This window comes from Mastigoproctus giganteus, chromosome 8 (genome assembly GCF_048544385.1).
Source record: "Mastigoproctus giganteus isolate SK-2022 chromosome 8, ASM4854438v1, whole genome shotgun sequence".
Classification (NCBI taxonomy): Eukaryota; Metazoa; Arthropoda; class Arachnida; order Uropygi; family Thelyphonidae; genus Mastigoproctus; species Mastigoproctus giganteus.
In genome coordinates, this window is record NC_143582.1 from 196,759,669 (window position 1) to 196,780,126 (window position 20,458).

The 20,458-nt window shown below is 37.0% G+C and overlaps 1 protein-coding gene across 4 annotated transcripts in view; it reads left to right on the plus strand.

The window, feature by feature from the left end:
* The window catches only part of LOC150082147 (paired box protein Pax-6-like), a 66,983-nt gene that overhangs the window by 35,159 nt on the left and 11,366 nt on the right, over nt 1-20,458 (plus strand). For all 4 annotated transcript variants that reach the window (XM_090379134.1, XM_090379135.1, XM_090379136.1 and 1 more), the window contains exons 3-4: nt 4,634-4,980; nt 9,920-10,226. In XM_090379134.1, the coding sequence (XP_090235260.1) occupies nt 4,634-4,980; nt 9,920-10,226 (654 nt within the window). The remainder of the gene's footprint in view (nt 1-4,633; nt 4,981-9,919; nt 10,227-20,458) is intronic.

A 20,458-nucleotide genomic window follows, 5' to 3' on the forward strand; every position in this document is an offset into this window, starting at 1 on the left:
CTACCCTTGGCTTGATCACAGTTCAATACGAATTTCATAAATTCCCCAGTTTAATTGATATACGTATTGCTACTGAGTGACAAGTTCTTTCATTTCAAAGCAATTTGCCTTTATAATTTTATTTAAACACTGGAGAAAACAAAGTTATTCTTAAAAAGTCTAGAAGAGTACAGCAAAGTACAAGTCACCCTTACCGCACTGCCACAAAAAATAACTTTTTTTTTAAAATTTAAATTAGGTAAGCTGAGTATAAACATGTAGCTAACTACCATTTGAGCTACCCCTCACATATCTTCGACGTCATCCGAAAATCAAGACGCATCCAAAACAGTTGGATCGATATTGAACAAGCGATGCATTTAAAACAGATTTTTCTAGGAAAAACCTAGAAAAACCAAACAAAGGAAGCAGAGGACATTTATTATTATTTAATATGTGGTGATCGATACATTGATCCATCCACTGAAGACTGGATGCAGCTCTTAAAGGATTGAGCCTGAGTAACACAGTTCATGAAGTGGGAGAGTTTCTCCGAAAAACTGATGCGAGTTTTAATAAGATGATGCGACTTATGAGTTGTAATATATGGCTGTAATATGTCCTTGTTATTTTAAAAAAAACAAGCTTTTTGTTTTGAAACATACAAAGCCAGCGATTTCCAAATTCATAGCCCTTTGCATCACTGAAGCTCATGAAAGATGTTTCTTCTTCCCAACACTGTTTTTTACATAATTACTGCTGAAAAAAAGGAGAAGAAATTTGTTTTCATTTTCCAATGGTAACGCCTGACTTCTTTGGTTGGAAATCAAGAGTTTTATTTAGTTGGTGCAACCTTTAAACACCTGTAAGATTTCTGTGGCTGATGCGATTCTACATTCCCTAAGCTATGTAACCTTATTGGAACTATCTTTGTGCAAATTTAATTTTTTGTTATCTTGTTATCCAAGTTTTATTCTTTTGCAACGTCGTTTGTTTATATGTCACCAAATGAACTTCGAGTGCACCATTAAATCTTTGCTTTTTCTAAACGTAATCAAGTACTTCTTTCTTCAAGTACGCTTTGTCTTTATGCGTGTTTTTTTTTTCTTTCCACATCAACGATGCTCCCATCTGTTTCATTTGCATAATTAAGTAATTCACAAAATACCCCTTCTTTTCACAAAGCCAAGACTTGAAAGAGACATTTTGTCACCCTTCCAAAAATACGCTTTTTTTTCTCTCTCTCTCCATCTTCTTCCATTTCTCTATTGGTTACAATATCGGTAGTTGAGGCGTAAGTGTTTTTAATTAATTATACTATGGTAAAGACAATAGTAGTTGACAATGGTTATGCAGAGGAGTTACTTTTAAAGCAAAACTATAGCCACCTTTTTAAAAGTGCAATATGTCGACAGGGGTGTATAACAATAGGCCACAGCAAGAAACTTCCAGAATCAAGATAAACTCAGATACCACAAAAAAAAAACCCTTTGTTTTGTTTCTGTTAAAAAATTAACTTTATAAATATTTTTACACGAAGTCTTTCTAAAGATTTCTTAAGACATCAAATATCGAGAAGAGTAGTCTCTATTGAACACAATGCAAGGCTCAAAAAGCCTTTGTTGTGTTTATTATCAGAGATAATAAAAACCACAATAAGATTGCCAACTATTGTTTATTCAATCGAAATTTAAAATATTTATTTTTATAAATGTCTCTGTTTTTATAGTACAGACTATAATGCTTTGTTTGAAGTATTCTTCAATAGAATGTTCAAACAGTATTAAATAAATAAACCTTCTATTTTTGTCTTTTGAATCTGGAATTCAATTCTAGGACAATCTCCTGATTTTTTACTGTGACCCTCCGGAATTTCATGCTTTTCCCTAGATGGTGTCGAAAAGCTTATTTCAAGGCGTTCTTGGAATTTATAAGAAATTCCAAAACCCTAGTTACAATTTCTTTCTTTGACCTGACCGCTCTAAATCAAGAACTTCACAAATTTTAACATTTCAGTTGTAAATTTATAAATCCAAAAGCTTCAGGAAAGAGCATCCCAAAGTTAAAAAAAAAAGGGTCTTTTAGACTGACCTGTTGAAGTGTCTGGATCTAGGGAAAGAAAGAAGGTTGAACGCCTTGAAATAAACTTTAAAACACCATCTTGAAAAAAGTATGAAATTCTGGAGGGCCCCGGTGGAAAACTAGGAGATTGTCCTAGAATTGAATTCCAATATTAAATAAAACTTAAAAAATGCCTTTGAACAAGAGAAAAGCATCCAGCTAGATCAGCACACAAAATCTAAAACCCAGTAGGAATTCTATTACCAAGAAATGTAGAAAAATTTACAAGCTTTTGCCATCTAAACCCACACCAGGAAGTGGTAATCCTAGAGGCCTTCAGTAGTCAATGAAATAAAATATTATTTTACCTATCAGCGCCATATCCAATTTCACAGAACGAGCTAGTTTTTATATTTAGAGCTTTTTTAAATTTTCTCTTCCAGGAAAAATAAATATACAACACAAAACCGAATTTTCTTTAAGTAAATGTTCTTTACAAGGCTGAAGTCCGATACAGTCACACAAGGTTTTAAAAAAGGGGAGGAACTGAATCCTCTGGTACTGACTTTTGAAGCGTGTCGCTGTTTACTTTAATATGAATCAATAAAAGAAATATAAGTTTTACTTCATGTGATTAGTTGAGAGAGAAAATATGTTGACAACGTGGCTTCTTAATTAGGAAGATTTCTTAATCATTTTGTTTGGGGATGGTTGAGATGGAAGTATTATCAACCTTGTAAGCTACATTGAATATCTCTTTACGTGGAAAAGTATTTAACCAGTACTTCGCAAATAGATGTACAGATTCCACATACGAAATATTTGCTATCTTCATAACAAGTTGCCCTGCTATTGCATTTCCTCAAACAGCACTTCAGATTGGTTTTAAGTGGTGCAAGATATACGCAACTCGTTGTGGAGGTGAAAACGTTTCCAAGGAAGAAATAGCTGTCATTACAGAAAAATCTTCCCTCCCTCGCCCTTTCCAGTATAATATTAGGGTTTCAACCCTCCCCTGAATAAGAAGAAAATAATATACAATAATATTCGAATAATAGTAAAGTAGAAAAATAATATACAATAATATTCGACTAATAGTAAGGTAGAGAACATAGTAAGGTAGAAATATTTGGCAGCATTTGTACTGAAAATGGTGTAAGCAATATTAAAGTTAAAAATCTGACCAAACTATTGTTATAGTTACAGTGAGGTAATACTTGCTAACTTTATAATAAGTTGTCCTGGTATTGCACTTCCTCTAACAGCACTACCAGGAAGACACTTCAGATTGGTTTTAAGTAGTGCAAGAGGCACGAAACTCGTTGTGAAGGTGAAGAAGTTTCCAAGTAAGAAATAACTGTCATTATAGAAAAATCTGCCCTCCCCTGCACTTTGCAGTATAATATTGGAGTTTCAACCCTCCACCCGAATAAGAAAATAATATATAGTAGTATTTCGACTAATAGTAAGGTAGAGAAATAATATATAGTAATATTCGACATAGTAAAGTCATAATTGGTAGTGAAAATGATGTAAGTAATATTAAAGTTAAAAATGCTGTAAATAAATAATAAACTGACAAAACTGTTGCTATGGTTATAGTGAGGCAACCATAGCAACAAACGGGTTATAAAAGATATAAAAGTTTTGTTTCTGGAAATAGTACAGATCCCACATACGGAATACGTACTTGCTATGTTCATAATAATTTGCCCTGGTGTTGCACTTCCTTAAACAGCACTACCAGGAAGACACTTCAGATTAGTTTTAAGTAGTGCCAGACGCACGCAACTCGTTGTGAAAGTGAAGAAGTTCCAAAGTGAGAAATAGCTGTCATTACAGAAAAATCTTTCCTCCTTCGCTCGCCCTACCCAGTATAATATTTAGATGTAAACCCTCCCCCTAGTAAGAAAATAATATATAGTCGTATTCGACTAATAGTAAGGTAGAGAAATAATATATAGCGATAATTGATTAATAGTAAGGTAGAAATATTTGGTAATATTGGTAGCGAAAATGTTGAACGTAATATCAAAGTTAAAAATGCTGTAAATAAATAAAAACTGATGCTATGGTTACAGTGAGGTAACTATAGCAACGAACGGGTTATAAAAGATATAAAAGTTTAGTTTCTGTAAATGGTACAGATCCCACATATGGAATACTTGCGATCTTCATAATAAGTGTTGCACTTCCTCAAACAGCACTACCAGGTAGACACTTCAGACTGGTTTTAAGTAGTGCTGGACGAACACAACTCGTTGTGAAAGTGAAGTTCCCAACTAAGAAATAGCTTTCATTACAGAAAAACCTCCCTCCCTCGCCCTTTCCAGTATAACATTAGGGTTTCAACCCTCCTCCTCCAGTAAGAAAATAATATACGGTAGTATTTCGACTAATAATAAGGTAGAAAAATAATATATAGTAGTAGTAGTGTTTGACAGGTAGAATTTTAAAACTGTTGCTATGGTTACCTCATTGTAACCATAGCAACAAACGAGTTATATATTTTTCACACTTTTTGCCTGTTTTTAATCACCACATTGCGATATTATTCTTAAAATGAAGACCTCATTTCCCGTTTCCCTTTCAGGTCACAGCGGCATCAACCAACTGGGTGGTGTGTACGTAAACGGGCGTCCGTTGCCCGACTCTACTCGGCAGAAGATAGTCGAGCTGGCCCACAGTGGCGCACGGCCTTGTGATATCTCCCGCATCCTGCAGGTCTCGAACGGCTGCGTCTCCAAGATTCTGGGCCGCTACTACGAGACGGGGTCTATCAAGCCCCGTGCCATAGGCGGCAGCAAACCGCGAGTGGCCACCCCGCCCGTGGTGGCCAAAATCGCGGAGTACAAGCGGGAATGCCCGTCGATATTTGCTTGGGAGATTAGGGACCGGCTATTGTCCGAAGGAGTGTGTACAAACGACAATATTCCTAGTGTAAGTAAATTTGCATATTAATTTTATTTATAAAATACTACGATTTAATAAATGCAAATTTAGAAATTTCTGTAAATGGTACACATCCCCTATCTTCATAACAGGTTGCCCTGGTATTGCACTTCCTCAAACAGCACTACCAGGAAGATACTTCAGATTAGTTTTAAGTAGTGTACGCAACTCGTTTTGAATAAAAATAAATTTGCATTTATTGGAACAACATCTATTCTGTAAGAAACTCGCTTATGTTTATAGGCAGGTTTTATGACTATTCGCTTATGTTGATAAATAAAATTATTACGAAATCCGTTTTATGGTGTGTAAGATATAAGGCATTATTCGAGAAGAATATCGATTAGTTTACACATTTATTTATTTATTAGATATAATTTTTAAAATGTAACTAGTTTATATTAAAACATCTATAGTAGTGGTGTGTAAAACGTTAAAAATTATTCGCAAACAACGCAGATTGCTATAATGCGAACTAACTTGAAATACGTAGATTGTCACTTCATCAGCATCACGTATTATCGAAGAAAGAACATCTTTACAAAAATTACATTTTCTGCTCGAGCTGCTTATTCGTTTACATTGCTCACAGGGCGTTCAAAACACATAACCCGCGATCACCTTGACTCGAGCGCCATTTTGAGTCATTTTTAACCATTCTAATTTTATCCTCTTTCGTGTGTGTGTGTGTGTAAGTGATGCTAAGATCGTTTCTGTTCTCAGCATCTCTGCCTGCTTATCATATTATGATCAGCGATGCATGTGCATGCACTCACCTGGAACATGCTAGCGCCTTTCCGCTGACATGAACAATCTTGTTTGGTACGGAAGAAGGAGAGTTTTTCATAGCGCTATCTCTTTTCTTTCTTCAAATGAAGAATGCTGTTGAAAGAAAGCGATAAAAGTAGACAACGATCCCAAAACCGAAGAGTCAAGTAATGCACTAAGAGCGTGGTCGTTAACGGCATTAAAGGCCCTTCTTTAACTGCAAAGCAATCTTCGATCAGTCAATCGCAAACGGACAATATTTCGGCTCTGTTGATCAACAACAACAACAAGCATTTCTGCTTTGTTATAGATTTTTAATTTGCCAAATCACTCCGAAACTGCTTCCTGCAATTAAAACGTGGGGAAAAGACAAGAATCGCTTTGGCTTATCAAACTTTATATATTTCGGGACAGCCAGAGAGTTAAGAGGACCTTTGGTACCCAGTACTGAAGAAGATTCTAAAGACAATTCTTTAGATTCTAAAGAATTAGAACGCTTTCTACTTGAGTGTATCATCCAACTGTGAAGTTGAGTGAAAGAACAGGAGATGTCGTGGTCTGAGGATTTTTCTCACATTACATGCAACTGTATATGCACCATCCTTCAGGTACATTGACGTTGTGGACAATTTTGTGTGCGCTACACTGTGGCAATTTTATGTACACTTTCCAAGTAACGATGTCCCATGTTACGTAGATTGTGCACGCGAAATTTGAAGAGAATTACATCGGAACATCGTAGCGGACAACGCAGAAATCCGATCTCAACCTAACTGAACATCTTTGGGATGAAACTGGAACGCAGAATCAGGGAAAGGCCAAGACGGTCCACTACTTGGAGCTCATAAATTATTACTATCAGTTTATTTCCAAAGAAATGTCCCTTTACAGCTATCCATCTAGAAGAAACGAATTACATGAAAAATTGAATAAATAATGACAAACAAATGCAGTTTGTGTACAGAATCTAGATACAGTACATGGCTTTAAATAACCTCTGTTGAAGAGGTTGTTTAAACATAAAGATAAACATAAAGATACAATGATGCGTAGATAGAGCAGCATCACCGAGAAATCCACCTAGAGCTTGACGAGGGCATACATATCTGCAAGGGTGGAAGGTCTGTAGGTTTTGTCCTCGCACAGCGTCTGAAAGTCTATGGATAATCTATTAAATACTTCGGTTGAGTTAAGTGGAAACATATTGTCTAGGGAGGACATGTACGCAGCTTAGATCTATATGGGGGTGCGTTGGTCTGAATGTCTGGCGATGATATCCCAGATATCAGGTGAGTTCAGTTTTCCGAATAGATGCTGAGAGAAGGTAAAAAGGTTCCTAGAGATGATATGATACCTCCAAGGGAGCATATGTAGATGGGAGAGTAGGACATATTTTGAGATTGTAGTTGCTAGACCGGCGATCTTATTCATTCATTTTAAAATCCAGTATTCCAGGGATAAGAACCTGGTTTTGGTAAAATGCTTCAAAGAGCAGTACAGCAGAGTACCACCAGACTTCTACCAAATATTAATAGAAAGTGTTCCAGTGCATTGTAGCAGTGATTACGGTCAAGCAATATGTCATTATTTTCTTTCAATAAATAATGTTTTTCATAACTACAACTATTCCATGATTTTTAGCAGGATAATAAGTATACGTTCCATCTAGATCATATTTTTTAATCACCCCTTGTATTCCTTTATTATTTAATTTAAAATAATCTGATGAAGGGCGAATTTAAATTAATGACAGTGGAAAAGTGTGGCAGAATACAGCAGTCTACTAACAAACATGTACAAAGGAGATTAGTTATGAATTAACATTAAGCAACGGAATTTATTTTAAAAAAAAATAATGCAATACTAAGGCAACTCGTGTTAAAGTTAATTCTTCCTCTGTGATTAGACAGTTCACATCCACCATCCTTCGAGTCCATCGATGAAGAAAAGTGAAACATAATCAGAACGAGAGGAAATGATTAACAAAATCATCACAAGAGAGAAAAGAGATCGTGTTATTCCAGACTTCAATGCTGTCAACTGCACAGCCCAGTAACCCGGATGTGTGAACAGATACTGAAAAAGAGTGCTACCTTCAGCTGTGTTTTCTTTGGCTGTACCAGTCTCGAACAGCTTTCCCTGTCTCTCAGAGAGCACTGCGGGAGATACGTTAGTAAACTGTAAGGGGCTGTCATGTGGACGACACCTCCCACGGTGGGTCTGAAGATCTCTGAAAGCATGTAAAGTTCCGGCCTTGCTTGTCAACGTACTAACGTTATTATAGCAATAAGCTGCTGTCAATCAAAATCTCCACAGGCGGGCGCTACCGATATCAAACCAGTCTGGAGCTACCTGACATTTTTTGAGCGGCAGGAAGTGAGATATAATAAGCCAGTAGGACACTTTTCACAATCCATCTGTTTGGTTTCACCGGCTCACTTAGAGAATGAAAGTTGTTAAGCTGCACTTGTTACTCAAGAGAAAGGGATAACAAAGTACTCTTCGTGACACTTTTTTTCTTAACCTTTCTTGCTTCCTAACAAAGCAATGTAAATTTCGGCGTGATACACACACAAAAATATAATTTTATTGAAAAAGTAGGTGATGAGAAAGCTGCTGTCTTGATATATCTCCCCTTATGTATCGAGAAGGGGAATAAAATAGAAATTGTTATAGTTATCCTCGTTCATAATATTCACATTGATGTTCTGGTCTGGAGATTCATGTCCAAGGCAATTCAGCGAATAGAACGATCACACGAATTTCTTCAACCACTTCTCATTAATGAAAGAACCATAGAAACCCTCAAAAATGAAAATTATTTATAGTACAACTCAGTTAACTTCTGGTGCTCCTTCCGCAGAAAGTAGTTCTGCGTTAAGACGGTAATTATGGATGGATGATATGAAATACGCTGCACTAAAGTCTGAATTTAGTATGTGTGAAAGACACGAAGTTGCTTCGAAGAAAACTTGGTCCTTTATTTATATTTTATTTTAAATTAGAATTGTTAGAAGAAAGGAGATTCTGATTGGATGATGCAGATAAGTTCCGCCCTTCTTGAAACAGCAAAAGTTTAATTAAAAATGAGCTATTAAAATAAGCACTTTTAAATTATAAACTCTTTAAAATACAGAGAAGAGCATAAGCTACAAGCATTTTTAAATATGAAGGAAAACGTACAGTTTTGATTAGGAAATGTTTCGCGGATGGATACAGCATATTTATCGGTGGTACGGTTGCCAAAGAAACAACTTCCGGAAACCTGCACCTATTTTTAAGGAAAAACATCTTTATTCATAAAAGTTATAGAATATTTATTATTTTTCTAAGAATGCTTTGTTTATTTCATAACGTGAAATTAAAAATTTCAAGTTTTATTTTTATTTAATTAGCATTAAAATGTTCTTTCTTATTTTATGTATTTTATGAAAATAAACAGTGTTAATTATATGAAAATCAAAATCTTCCCTCTGTGAAGAATCTGAAGTGAAAATCTTCATTTCTGTGGATTGAATTTTTTCAAGGCATTATAACTGTCATTTGTTTACATTCTGATCTTAAAAATTATCTCCAAGGCGCTGAACAAACCTGTACCATCGTTCAATATTATTAATTAAGTTTAATTAAGTTGGAGGGTGTTAAGTTGGGATTTTGGAGCAGATAGCGTAATTGTCAAGCCTATTTTCGTTCGGATGACCCAACCAGTGCTTTCTATCAAAATGTAAGATTGCAGTTGAGTTTTCTCACTCTCGGAGAAATAAAGATCACGTTTTCTACCCGTTTTCGGTTCTCATCAGTCACTTCAATAGATGGATTACCAGGTAGAGGAGATACAAGAATCGCTGTTTTCTAAAATGAGAACTTAAGTTGTTTAAAACGTGTAATGACAGAGATAGGACAAGAAGTGAATGGCCATTAACAATTAACATTTTTAATATTTTTATAAACTCTAAATATATTTCTGATCAGTCGATTAACGTATTAGATAATAATTTTTTAATTAATAATTATACGTTAATAATCATTAATATTACAAAAAAAGCTTTTTATGAAAAGAATGTTTTTCTATAATAACAATAGGCTCAAATGCAAAATGAAAGAAATATTTGAATAGATTAAATCAATGAATTTTATTGATATTTATTTTTCGTCTTAGGTGTCTTCAATAAATCGAGTTCTGCGAAATCTGGCTGCGCAGAAAGAACAGCAACAACAACACCAGCAACAGTTAGCTGTCCCGGGTCCAGAATCGGTTTACGATAAACTACGAATGTTAAATGGTCAGCCGTGGCCCTGGTACCCTCACGGCGCATCACACATAGCAGCCGGCGTTCCTCACGCTACGACACCTCCGGGCCTCGCCGCTGCCGCAGGCGGAAGCATAGTGGCTACGGGAACAGCCGTACCGACAGCGCTAGGCACGTGCAATGGACAGCACAGTGACGACGGAAACTCCAAGAAAGGTAGATAAGAAATTCAAATATATCTTTCTGTTCTTTCACCTCGCTCGTTTTCTTTATTCTGTCTTTAGCGTATACATTTTCTCATAATTAATATCATGATATTGTACGACTATTGGAAATAATAATTAGCATTTTCATTTCTTCAAAAAGTATTTTTGTTTAAATTATTCTGAAACTTCTAGTTAAAGCTATGCATCGAGCATATCCTGAATAGTAGCGCCATCTGGTGTTTAGCTTAACAATTAAGGATACGCTATAATTTTTATATTCTTATTTTATGTAATTATGTCCTAGATTTTATTTAAAAAATTAAGTAAATTATTTAATTTAAGCATATTTGTGTAAATTAAAACGAATAGTACCGAATTTGGTGCTCGTGAAAATATTAATAGCGTTGCTGGATATTTAAAATCAAAATAAATCTACGATGAATATTGTTGACAATAATTCTCTCGTCATCTACACATATGTGACAAATGTTAACGTTGCCGTTACAAGCTGGCTCGAATTATTATTTTTTTCTTTTTTTAATATTGATTTCCGAAGAAAAGTCGTGTTTCTGTTCGCGACCCTCCTATTGTGATGCCAGCAGCCTTCCAACGATTGGTATAAATTACATTTACCCCGATATTTAACTTAATTTACCCCCATATTAACGTAATCTTGTTTGCTACCATCGTACACAACATTTCGTCGCTTTGGCGCGTGCATAACTGAGACCTCCGTCGCCTCCTCCGTATCCCACGTACCCACGAGGCAACGTCGACAGGCGCGTGCTAAGCTTTCGCGTTTATTAGTTGTCTATTTCACCTATTTCTCAAACGTGTGTGTGTGTGTGTGTGTGTGTGTGTGCGCGTGTTCGAATAGAGAGCAAGGGAGATCCGGAAACAGAGAACGTTGACAGATCAATTTGGGGGAAAGGGTGGGGAGGGTTCCGCTCTCTCTTGGGCAAAAGGGAGGAAACCACAGATGTATCGTGTTGCTAATGAATTTCGTTAGGTAGCAGCCACTATTAAATTTACCGAAATCATATTGGTAGATGGTAACGAAGTCAGCGAACTGCTTAAGGGTGTGAATGAGCTGGAGGAAGATGGAGAGAAGACTTTTCATTTTACCTTCTAGTGATAAAAAAAAGATGTTTTTTTGCTGTTTCTCAAGCTTGTTTACAGTCAACGATGACCCGGGCTCCTCCATCAATTGCTATTTGAGCATATATAAATTTGATGCCAGGTTAGTCTGCCGATAGCGTTTTTAAAACCATCTTTTATTTCAACCACGCAAAATCGTGTTTCTTCTTGTGGAAAATTAATCAGTTGGATCCTTTTAAATAAATTACAGGTGTATTTTTCCATATCTCGATTATAACTAAATAAAATTTTAATCTATAAAAATTATTTAAAACATTATATTAATTTTTAATTTATTTTTGTAAGAATCATTTATGAAACTCATTTACTTCTCAGAATTGTTCTAATGTGTTTAAAGCATCCATAGACGTAACCATAGAAACGCTTACATTTTCAAACAAACTGTGTTAATGCGCATGGCAGAAATAATCCTCTTTATAACAAGCAATAAGCGAATAATTTTAAATACAATTTTAAAAATTTCAGTAATTTTAATATACTGTACATCAACTATTTAATATAATTTAGCTAAATATTTGTTTTAGTTTTCTTAAGTGGAACTATTTGCCATTAACTCAGTCTCTCTTGAAGATCGTTTTTGATGTATCACGTGGGAAGGACGTCATTTCCGTTCATAGACAACCATAGAAATGCGAAATGGCATTTTCTAGCAAACTATGTTAATGCGCATGGCAACAGTAAAAGTCATACTCTTTATGACAAACAATAAACGAATACATTCAACAATAATTTTAAAATCTTGAGCAATTTTAATATAAAATTTAATTTACGTAAATAATTGTTTCAGTTTTCTTAAGTACACGTATTTGTCATTTAATATCACGTGAGTAGTACGTCATTTCCGTTCATAGGTGTAGCCACAGACAACCATAGAAATGCAAAATGATATTTTCTATGTTAATGCGCATGGCAGAAGTAATCCTCTTTATAACAAACAATAAGCGAATAATTTAAAATAGAATTTTAAAAATTTGAGTAATTTTAATATAAAATTTTAATTTACATAAACTAATATAATTTACCTAAATATTTGTCTTAGTTTCTTAAGTGGAACCCACCCTTTCTTAAAACAGTAAAAGTTTAATTAACATTGACTTCTCAAAATTGTTGTTTTTAGTCACGTGGACGGAAGTTACGTCGCTTCCATCCATAAACGTAACCATAGAAATGCGAAATGACATTTTCTAATAATGTTAATGCGCATGATACAAGTAATCCTCTTTATAACAAGCAATAAACGAATAATTTTAAAAACAAGTTTAAAATTTTCAGTAATTTTAATTTACACAAACTATTTAATATAATTTACCTAAATATTTGTCTTAGTGGAATTATTTGCCATAGCTCAGTCACTCTTGAAGATCGTTTCGATGTATCACGTAGGAAATACGTCATTTCCGTTCATAGTTGTATCCATAGAAGTGTAAAATGGCCATTTTCCTACAAACCTTACTAATCACGCATGAAAGATTTAATCCTCTCTTTGTGCTTTCCGACAAACCGACCATAAGTGTTCTCCATAAAGCGAACAAAGTGTTAACATCCTTGTCAAGCAAGGTCGCTCATATTAACATTACTTGTAAGTTCATTTACAGTTCGATTGATTCTTTTATTCAACAGGAAACTAGGCTGTGAACAAACAGACAAAAAATAAAAGTTGTAAAGAGAGAGGGGGAGGGAGAAAGGGGGGAAGAGGAAAGAAAAAGTAAAATCCTCACCGCACCAACACTTCGCTGGTTGCACCTGAAAGGAAAGATCGAGGTTTCTCAACTTTCTTTAGCACCCATTGCTGTGTAATTCGCCAACGTCTTTCTAAATCTACGGCTTTTACCTGTAATTATGTCTTTTCTTTCGTTTCTTTCAATCAGCAGCTGTCGTAGAGGGGATCTGTAAAGGCGACGGCAAGTCATAGAGCGTCTGACTCGATTCCCAACCTTGTCCACTATCTCTGCCTGAGTGCACAACACTATTTTCAAGCAGCGGTGCGCAGTTTGTACTCAGGATTGCCGAAGCTTTTAAGCATACTTTTGTCACTGTGAGGTGATTACACAGTTTTATCCTTTTTGCCGTCTTCCCGCTGCTATTGGAAGAAGGGGGGAGGGAACTATAGTCCTGTCTCGTGCTTCCTTTTTGGTGGGGTGGGAAAGGACGCGGTTTTTCTCTTTCTCTGTCACTTGGGTAGTGGGACTCAGAAAACGACCCGATCGGATTCCTCCTTTTGGCCCTTTTGTTTGGAGCTGTATTCGTCTCATTATACAGCTGCACGAAAAACGATGTTGTACTTGAGATAGAGACGTGGGGAGGGAGAGAAAGATGGGGAGGGGACTGAGTTGGCAGAAACGACGCCAGCGTTTGCTCCAAGCTCTTACTAATCCGGTGCTGGCCTATCAAGGGCAACAGGATGGAAGGCACACGGAGGATACGATTGGAGCGGCATCTGAAGAAAGCCGCCCTATTTTTTTTTTCTCCTTCTCTCTAGTACTTTTGCGTCGGAGCAGTAAAAAGGCCCATTTTCTTCGCTGCACGAGCACAAAGACCGCCCCATTCTTTGCTTGACTGGATTCTCTGTCTCTCTTTTGCTTCCTTCAACTTGACGACTCGTTTCATCCTCATACATACATACTATCGCCTTCTCTTATCAGTAACTAGTTTTCCGTCAGCTTTTTTTTTTTCCTGGATGGAGGTGGGGGGGGGGGAGAGTCAGCGGGGGCAAGGTAATGCGGATGCAATATGGCTGCTGCGATTATCCGATGGTGAGAGGTGCCAATATGGCTATAGGATTTGCGCATTCGGGTCAGTATAACAAACAAACAAACAAGTACCGCTTTCTTTTGAAGCATTCGTTGCCTCAATCCCTTCTGTCGCCAGATAGCGCCACTTGTAAGCCTAATCTTGTTTACTTCTGATCTGAGGGTTATGTGAATTACATGAGCAGTCGGGTGGGCCACCCTTGTACTGAAGCACGCACGAATTGGCTGTGAACATAGCACAGGAAATGTCTTAGACGAAGGCGCTTAAGACAGGTGCTTATGGGCAGTCAAAATATTTACTCCTCAGCTATTTTTTTTTTTTTTTGTAGGTGAACTCGTCGGGTACAAGTGTTTACCACATCTAGATTGGGAGTTTTTTTTTTTTTTTTTTTTCTTAACCGAAGTATAAATGGGGAATTTTAATTTTGCCCGAATTCAAACACAGAAAACTAGACATCATTTGTTGGAATTATTATTAGGGGATGCCACCCCCATGATGGTCATTATAGTGACGAGTATTGTGGGGGAGGGATCGCATTGATATATCTCCGACAGAGTGGGAATGAATCATGAAGATACCAAGAAATATCTTGGAACATTAACCCCCTCTACGGCTTCGCAGGCTCTTGGTAATCTTACAGATCCAACAAAAATACTTTAATTTTCTTGGAGGGAATATTCTTTTCCCTTTAGACCGAAACTGATTCCTGGTGAAAGCAGTACGATCAAATACAAGTACTGTATTTGATCCACTGTTCAGGAAGTTTCCTTATGGTGGTACATAATTTCAATATACCACATGGTATTCGTTGTTACTGGAAAGACAATTAATGGTCCAAGCCAAACCACTAGAAACAAATCCCAAACTGTACAATTGAGGTGCCACACTCCGGTAAATAACGTTCCCGGACATCTGCAGATCCAAACACGGGTATATCAGATCTGAAAACTGTGTACTTGGTACCTCTAAATGCAATACACGATGTGTTACAATCTGAGGGATATTTCTAGCATCTGTTTGATCAAGGATGGATTGATCCTTGCTTCCAAATTTTTTGATTTTCATGGATCGATGATATTCTAACGAATATATATTACATCTAGAATAATATGCGCGCAGATGGCATAGGAATCTACTGTGAAATCATACAGGACGCTGACTAAAACTGCCTCGTTTGGAGAAGACTAGTTTCGAATCCCGTCTGAGACTGGATTCATTCTTAATGGCCTCTTCAATCGTGGCTGCCGAGTTCAGGCGGAACGAATAGACTTTCTTCTATTCCAGGTTTTTAAATAAAATTAATAAATAAATTTTATGTTTATAGTCCTGGACGGTCACACGGTCAGAAGAGTTTTCAGCCTGTACAATACGCAAATCAGCCCATAGCGATAAGAACCAACACACTATGGTCAAATATTTTTGCCTCTTCGTGTAGATGTTTGTGAAATAACCGATGAAGTTTTTCAACCACATATCTCACCTATCGGCTCGACCTACATGTGGCTATATGGCGAGTACGTATTTATAATAATTCATTCATTCCAGACTTCAAATCAACATAACACGAAGTCGCTTTTAAGGAATAAAAATATACACCCCCTTCAAGAATCTAAAACCACTGCAGTCAGTTTAATTTATGGGGTTGTGGGAGGGGAATGATTCAAATGTAGATGACTACGAACTGATGTTAATCCTTAAGCATTCCCTCAAAAGAATAATCGAATCGGAGAGTGTAGATATTGTCTTTAGACGTTCTCAACCTTACTTAAACATAAAGAGTCCCTTTCCCAAGCTCTGGCGGATAGCCCAGTGGACATAATCACAGTTCTTCCCTACACCAGGTGTAAAAAAGACCTGGGTTCGAAATCCGTCAATGTCGCGCTGAATATTTATGGACCTTTTCACAACATTGCTGAGTTATTCGGCCTCAGGAGAGGACTTCATAGTTTTTCGTCCAGCAAACAGCCAAATCGATCACCGACACCAATTTACAGACACATTATACTGACGCCTCATAGCCGTAGTTGTTTTGGTGCTTAACACAAAACGAAAAACCTTTTCTAAAGTCTTTATGTGGGTAACAACATTAGTAGAGACACAAAACAGGAAAATGGAATGCGTAATCCGTTTCGTATCAATCCAGGTTTCAAAACCGCGTTATTATCTTTCCATAGAAGTGAATCCAAGCAGAGCGTGAAATTGTACATCTTACGACAAAGAGTACAAAGCTAAAAGGGTCACATCAATAAAATAATCGCTTAATGGCAGTTTTGGGAGGTGTCTTCTAGCAAGTTATCTTCCTTTCAGCGTCGACGCTCCCTCTTTAACCCTGATAATGATCTCTCTTTGAAAGACAAAAGTAGTGAACTGTGTCCTTGCCTTCCCTGGGACTTCATCCTCAGCTTGAAAATGTCTTTGGTACCCGTAGAAGAAGGGGAGAAGCTCAAAAGTTCCGACCGGAATCTCCACCCACTCTCCCCCAGTGCCTGACCACCCACTTAATTACGTATTTAGCATGGGAGGTATTCGTCCGTCTGTCTGAACTTAATCCTCTTCGTAGGTTACAGTAAAGAAGGAAGAAGGGATAAATATACCAACTACTGGCGCCAGAGGTATTAAGTTATCCTTTTGGGGTTGTTAGTGTCTTCAAAGAACGCGGTTTCCTTTAAAAGAATTAAGGTACGCGGAGATTTGTTCTTGAGTGTATCGTATGTAAATAACGATGAAGAATATTCTCGAATTTTCCCCTCTCCTCTCTAACACTTGTCAGGCTGTGCAGCTGTACATGCACTAATCGACAAAGTCAATAATAATGACGTCAGTTTATTTATAGATTATAATAATAATGGAAAATCATATCCTTATATGTCTTATCACGCAGAGGTTGCTCTGGACTGACATCCATTTTTTCATGTAGATATTTCACCTGTGTGGTATTTCAATTATTAATGTGTGACCCCTCCTTTCTGATGAATAACCTCATTAATTGTGATTAGTGGGGATTCAACCTAGCCCTATTAAATAGCTTATATCGATATTAGGCCATTCTGAAAGCAATTAAGCTCGTAATTCATTCATTCAAATTCCGCGGATGCTGTCGTGTTTTTCACTTTGCGTTCGAGATGGTTCCATATTTCTATGTAGGATTTCAATCTGGTGACTCGGTTGGCCAACTTAAATGTCCTATCATTCCCTCGTGTTTCGCATGCCACTTTAATAGAGTTGAGGCCCCGTGAATCGGACAGTTATCATCCTGGAGTACCAGAAGATTGAAATCATGAGTGTCCCACAAATATTCAGCAAAAGGCACAACCTAATCCTTCAGAATACTTTTATAGGCAGCCTGATTCATCCTGGTTGGTATTTTAATAATAGCGAATACATTTCATAATGGTTAATCCTAATTATACAACATCAAGAGTTTCGTGCGGAATACACCCTCACTTGGGACATCCCTCGGGGAGGTGTTTTATCAGCGTTGCTGTTCGCTGCTGCCCTGGAACCATTTCTAGCGCAGAATCAGAATTTTATAAGGCACTTTCAGAACACCAGAACAAAAACTCTAGCTGCTATCTGGGCTGTAAGACAAGGAATAACTGGGATTCGAAGCAACAACTAGTGACCCAGTACATCCAAATGTGTATCTTTCTATGTATTGGATCATGTTCCTGTTTGCCTCTATGCCTCAATTATTTGGTCCTTTGCCACAAATACCTCAGCTTGGAATATTGGGTGGTCCGATGGTTGAATAGAATTGCCGGGAAGCCCTTTACCATATCTAAAGCCATACTACAAATATGCAGACTCGAGCGTAGCTCCTTGGAATCGTATGGTCACCTTACGTAATATTTCCACTCAGGCACGACTTCTGACTGGGAGTTTGGATGCTCCTCAAATTGAAAACCTTGTGGTCACGCCTCGCCCTAGTGCCAGGCTCGACTACCCTCAGACTTCAAAATCGACCCGAAGAGGTTCTGCCATTAATAAATCTACAGGAAGCTCATTGCAGCAGAAATGTAGACCAAACTACAAATTTAATGAAGAAAGACCTTCAGGAATGAAAAGTTATCATAACAAGAGACTTTGAGCGCCTATGAACTCTCAATAATCTCTACAGAACGCTAAATAGTGTCTTCAAAAGATTCTAAAAGGATTGAGGAATATCGTTCAACAGAATAACTATCAGACTCAGTTCATTTTGCTAATGGCTGTATCTATGTAATTTTTCCTTGTTATTTATTTTGTATTTTCTTATATTTTATTCTGTGTTACTATATAATTTTTTTGTTGGATGTGTGTATGAGCCAGCCTCTTAGATATTTTCTGTACAGAGATGTTTGAATAATAATAAAGCATTTCCAAAGACAAAGAGCCACTGACCCACCATCAGCTTGTTTGACAGCTTGAATACAGCCTGGATGAAATGCCTCATTGCTTCTCCTGTAAATTCGGTGCATGGCGTCAATTAGAGTATAGGCATTTTTATTTTAATGAAATCCCCAAACTAGATATCCAATCACAGAGATAGTCAGCAATCCATAAGATGGAAGCTTATTTAGAAGACCTTTATGCGAAACACAATCAAAAGTCTTTGCACAGACAGCACCGTTTTAAGGCTTGTTGGTCTCTCCTATTGTGAAGTTAAATTTCATGGATTGTCACGATTGCAACACCAGGGTACCTACGTGCTCACCTAGAGAAAGAACAATACTGAAAGATTTTTTTAAGAATCTAAATCAACTAGAAATCAGCGGAAGAACTGTTGTACAAAGAAAATTGCATAGCATAGATCTACCAGCAAATTCAGTTACGTCTTTAACAGAATTCTCTTGGTAGACCTGTCAAATGCTCGTTTCTATTTTGCAACTTACTAAAGTCTTTTCTGTACCCATCTCTCGTGAAGGAAACCTTGCCCCTCCAGTCACAACTGCTCTACTTATAAATAGAGGAAACGGTAAACTGCATACTCTAATTTCATTTCTGTAAGCTTAGAAGATACGTGTTCAATTTATTATATTCCCTAAATGCCATGAGTGACTAATTTTTGTCCGGTGTCTGTACATACACCTATATTTAAGCTCCATGTGCACACAGATTATTTCGTCTCTTTTTCACTTCAGTTTTTGAAGCGTTTAAGGTAGAAATCACAAAACTCAGAAGGACCCTTTCATTCTGTAAAGTATAAATTAAAATCTGTTGGGAAACAATTGGTTATTCTATTAAGTGCGTAGAAAGGAATGAAACATTTTGGGAGCTGTTGTTGTAGTTGAGTTTTAGGAGTATCGGCGACTAAGACCATATTGCTCTGTGCATATTGTGTGCATTCTGAGGTCGATTTTCTGTTTTCTGAACGAAAACCCACGTTTCTGGGAGAAAAACCCATGCACCCTCACCTGAGACCGATTAACTCGGTCACATTATGAAACAGGCCTCATAAAAATTCCTCGCGTCATCTATGGGACTCGAACTCAGGTCTTTTCCACCAGGCGTGGGGAGGACGCGATCCCACCAACTGTGCTACCCATGAGGGCACACTTTGGGAGACCACAGTTATGTAACATACTTGTTTAGAAAAGGACACATGTGAAATATGATTAGATTCCGATGCTAAATTATAAGACTGTCCACCAAACTATTTGATGATGCCATCTATTCATAGAATAAAGTAATTTCATTAATTTGACCATCCAAGAAATTCACTCTCAACTATTTTATCCCCATCAGGTTGCAATTTTGATCCCAAAACTGTTGGTGAATAAGGCCTTTTCTATTTAGTAAAACTTCAACGAAATTCTAGTTTTTTTTTTTTTTTTGATTTGGTAGTTGTTGGCGCATCGGCTTCTGTGGCCATATTGCACCTCCCAAGGTTTTTGCAGTACTTTGATCCAAGCCCGAGGCGAGAATCGAACCCGCGACCTTTGGGTTGCCGGGCAGGTACTTTACCCACTCGGCTAGCCCGGTCGGCTCAAAATTCTAGTAATTAACCCATTTTAACATGAATTAATTCCTGTTAAATGCTAAATGAAAAATTTTATGTAATAATTAAAGAAAAAAGTATATGTGATCTTTAATTTAATTTCAAAGTTCACATGATATGTTTTATGCTTCTAACCAGTTCGAAATTTGCATATAAAATTACATCCACTGGTCAAAAAATTAGAAACCTTTTGCGAATAGCGTCAACAGTTAATTAAATTAATACCGTATGCAAATGTAAGTTGTCACATGGTATGATCACTGCTTTCTTAGTATCAGATAAATACTGCACGCTTTCCTAGTACTTCATCAGTGAATGTGTGGCGCAAATCTCATGAGGCCACGCATCTAGATTAT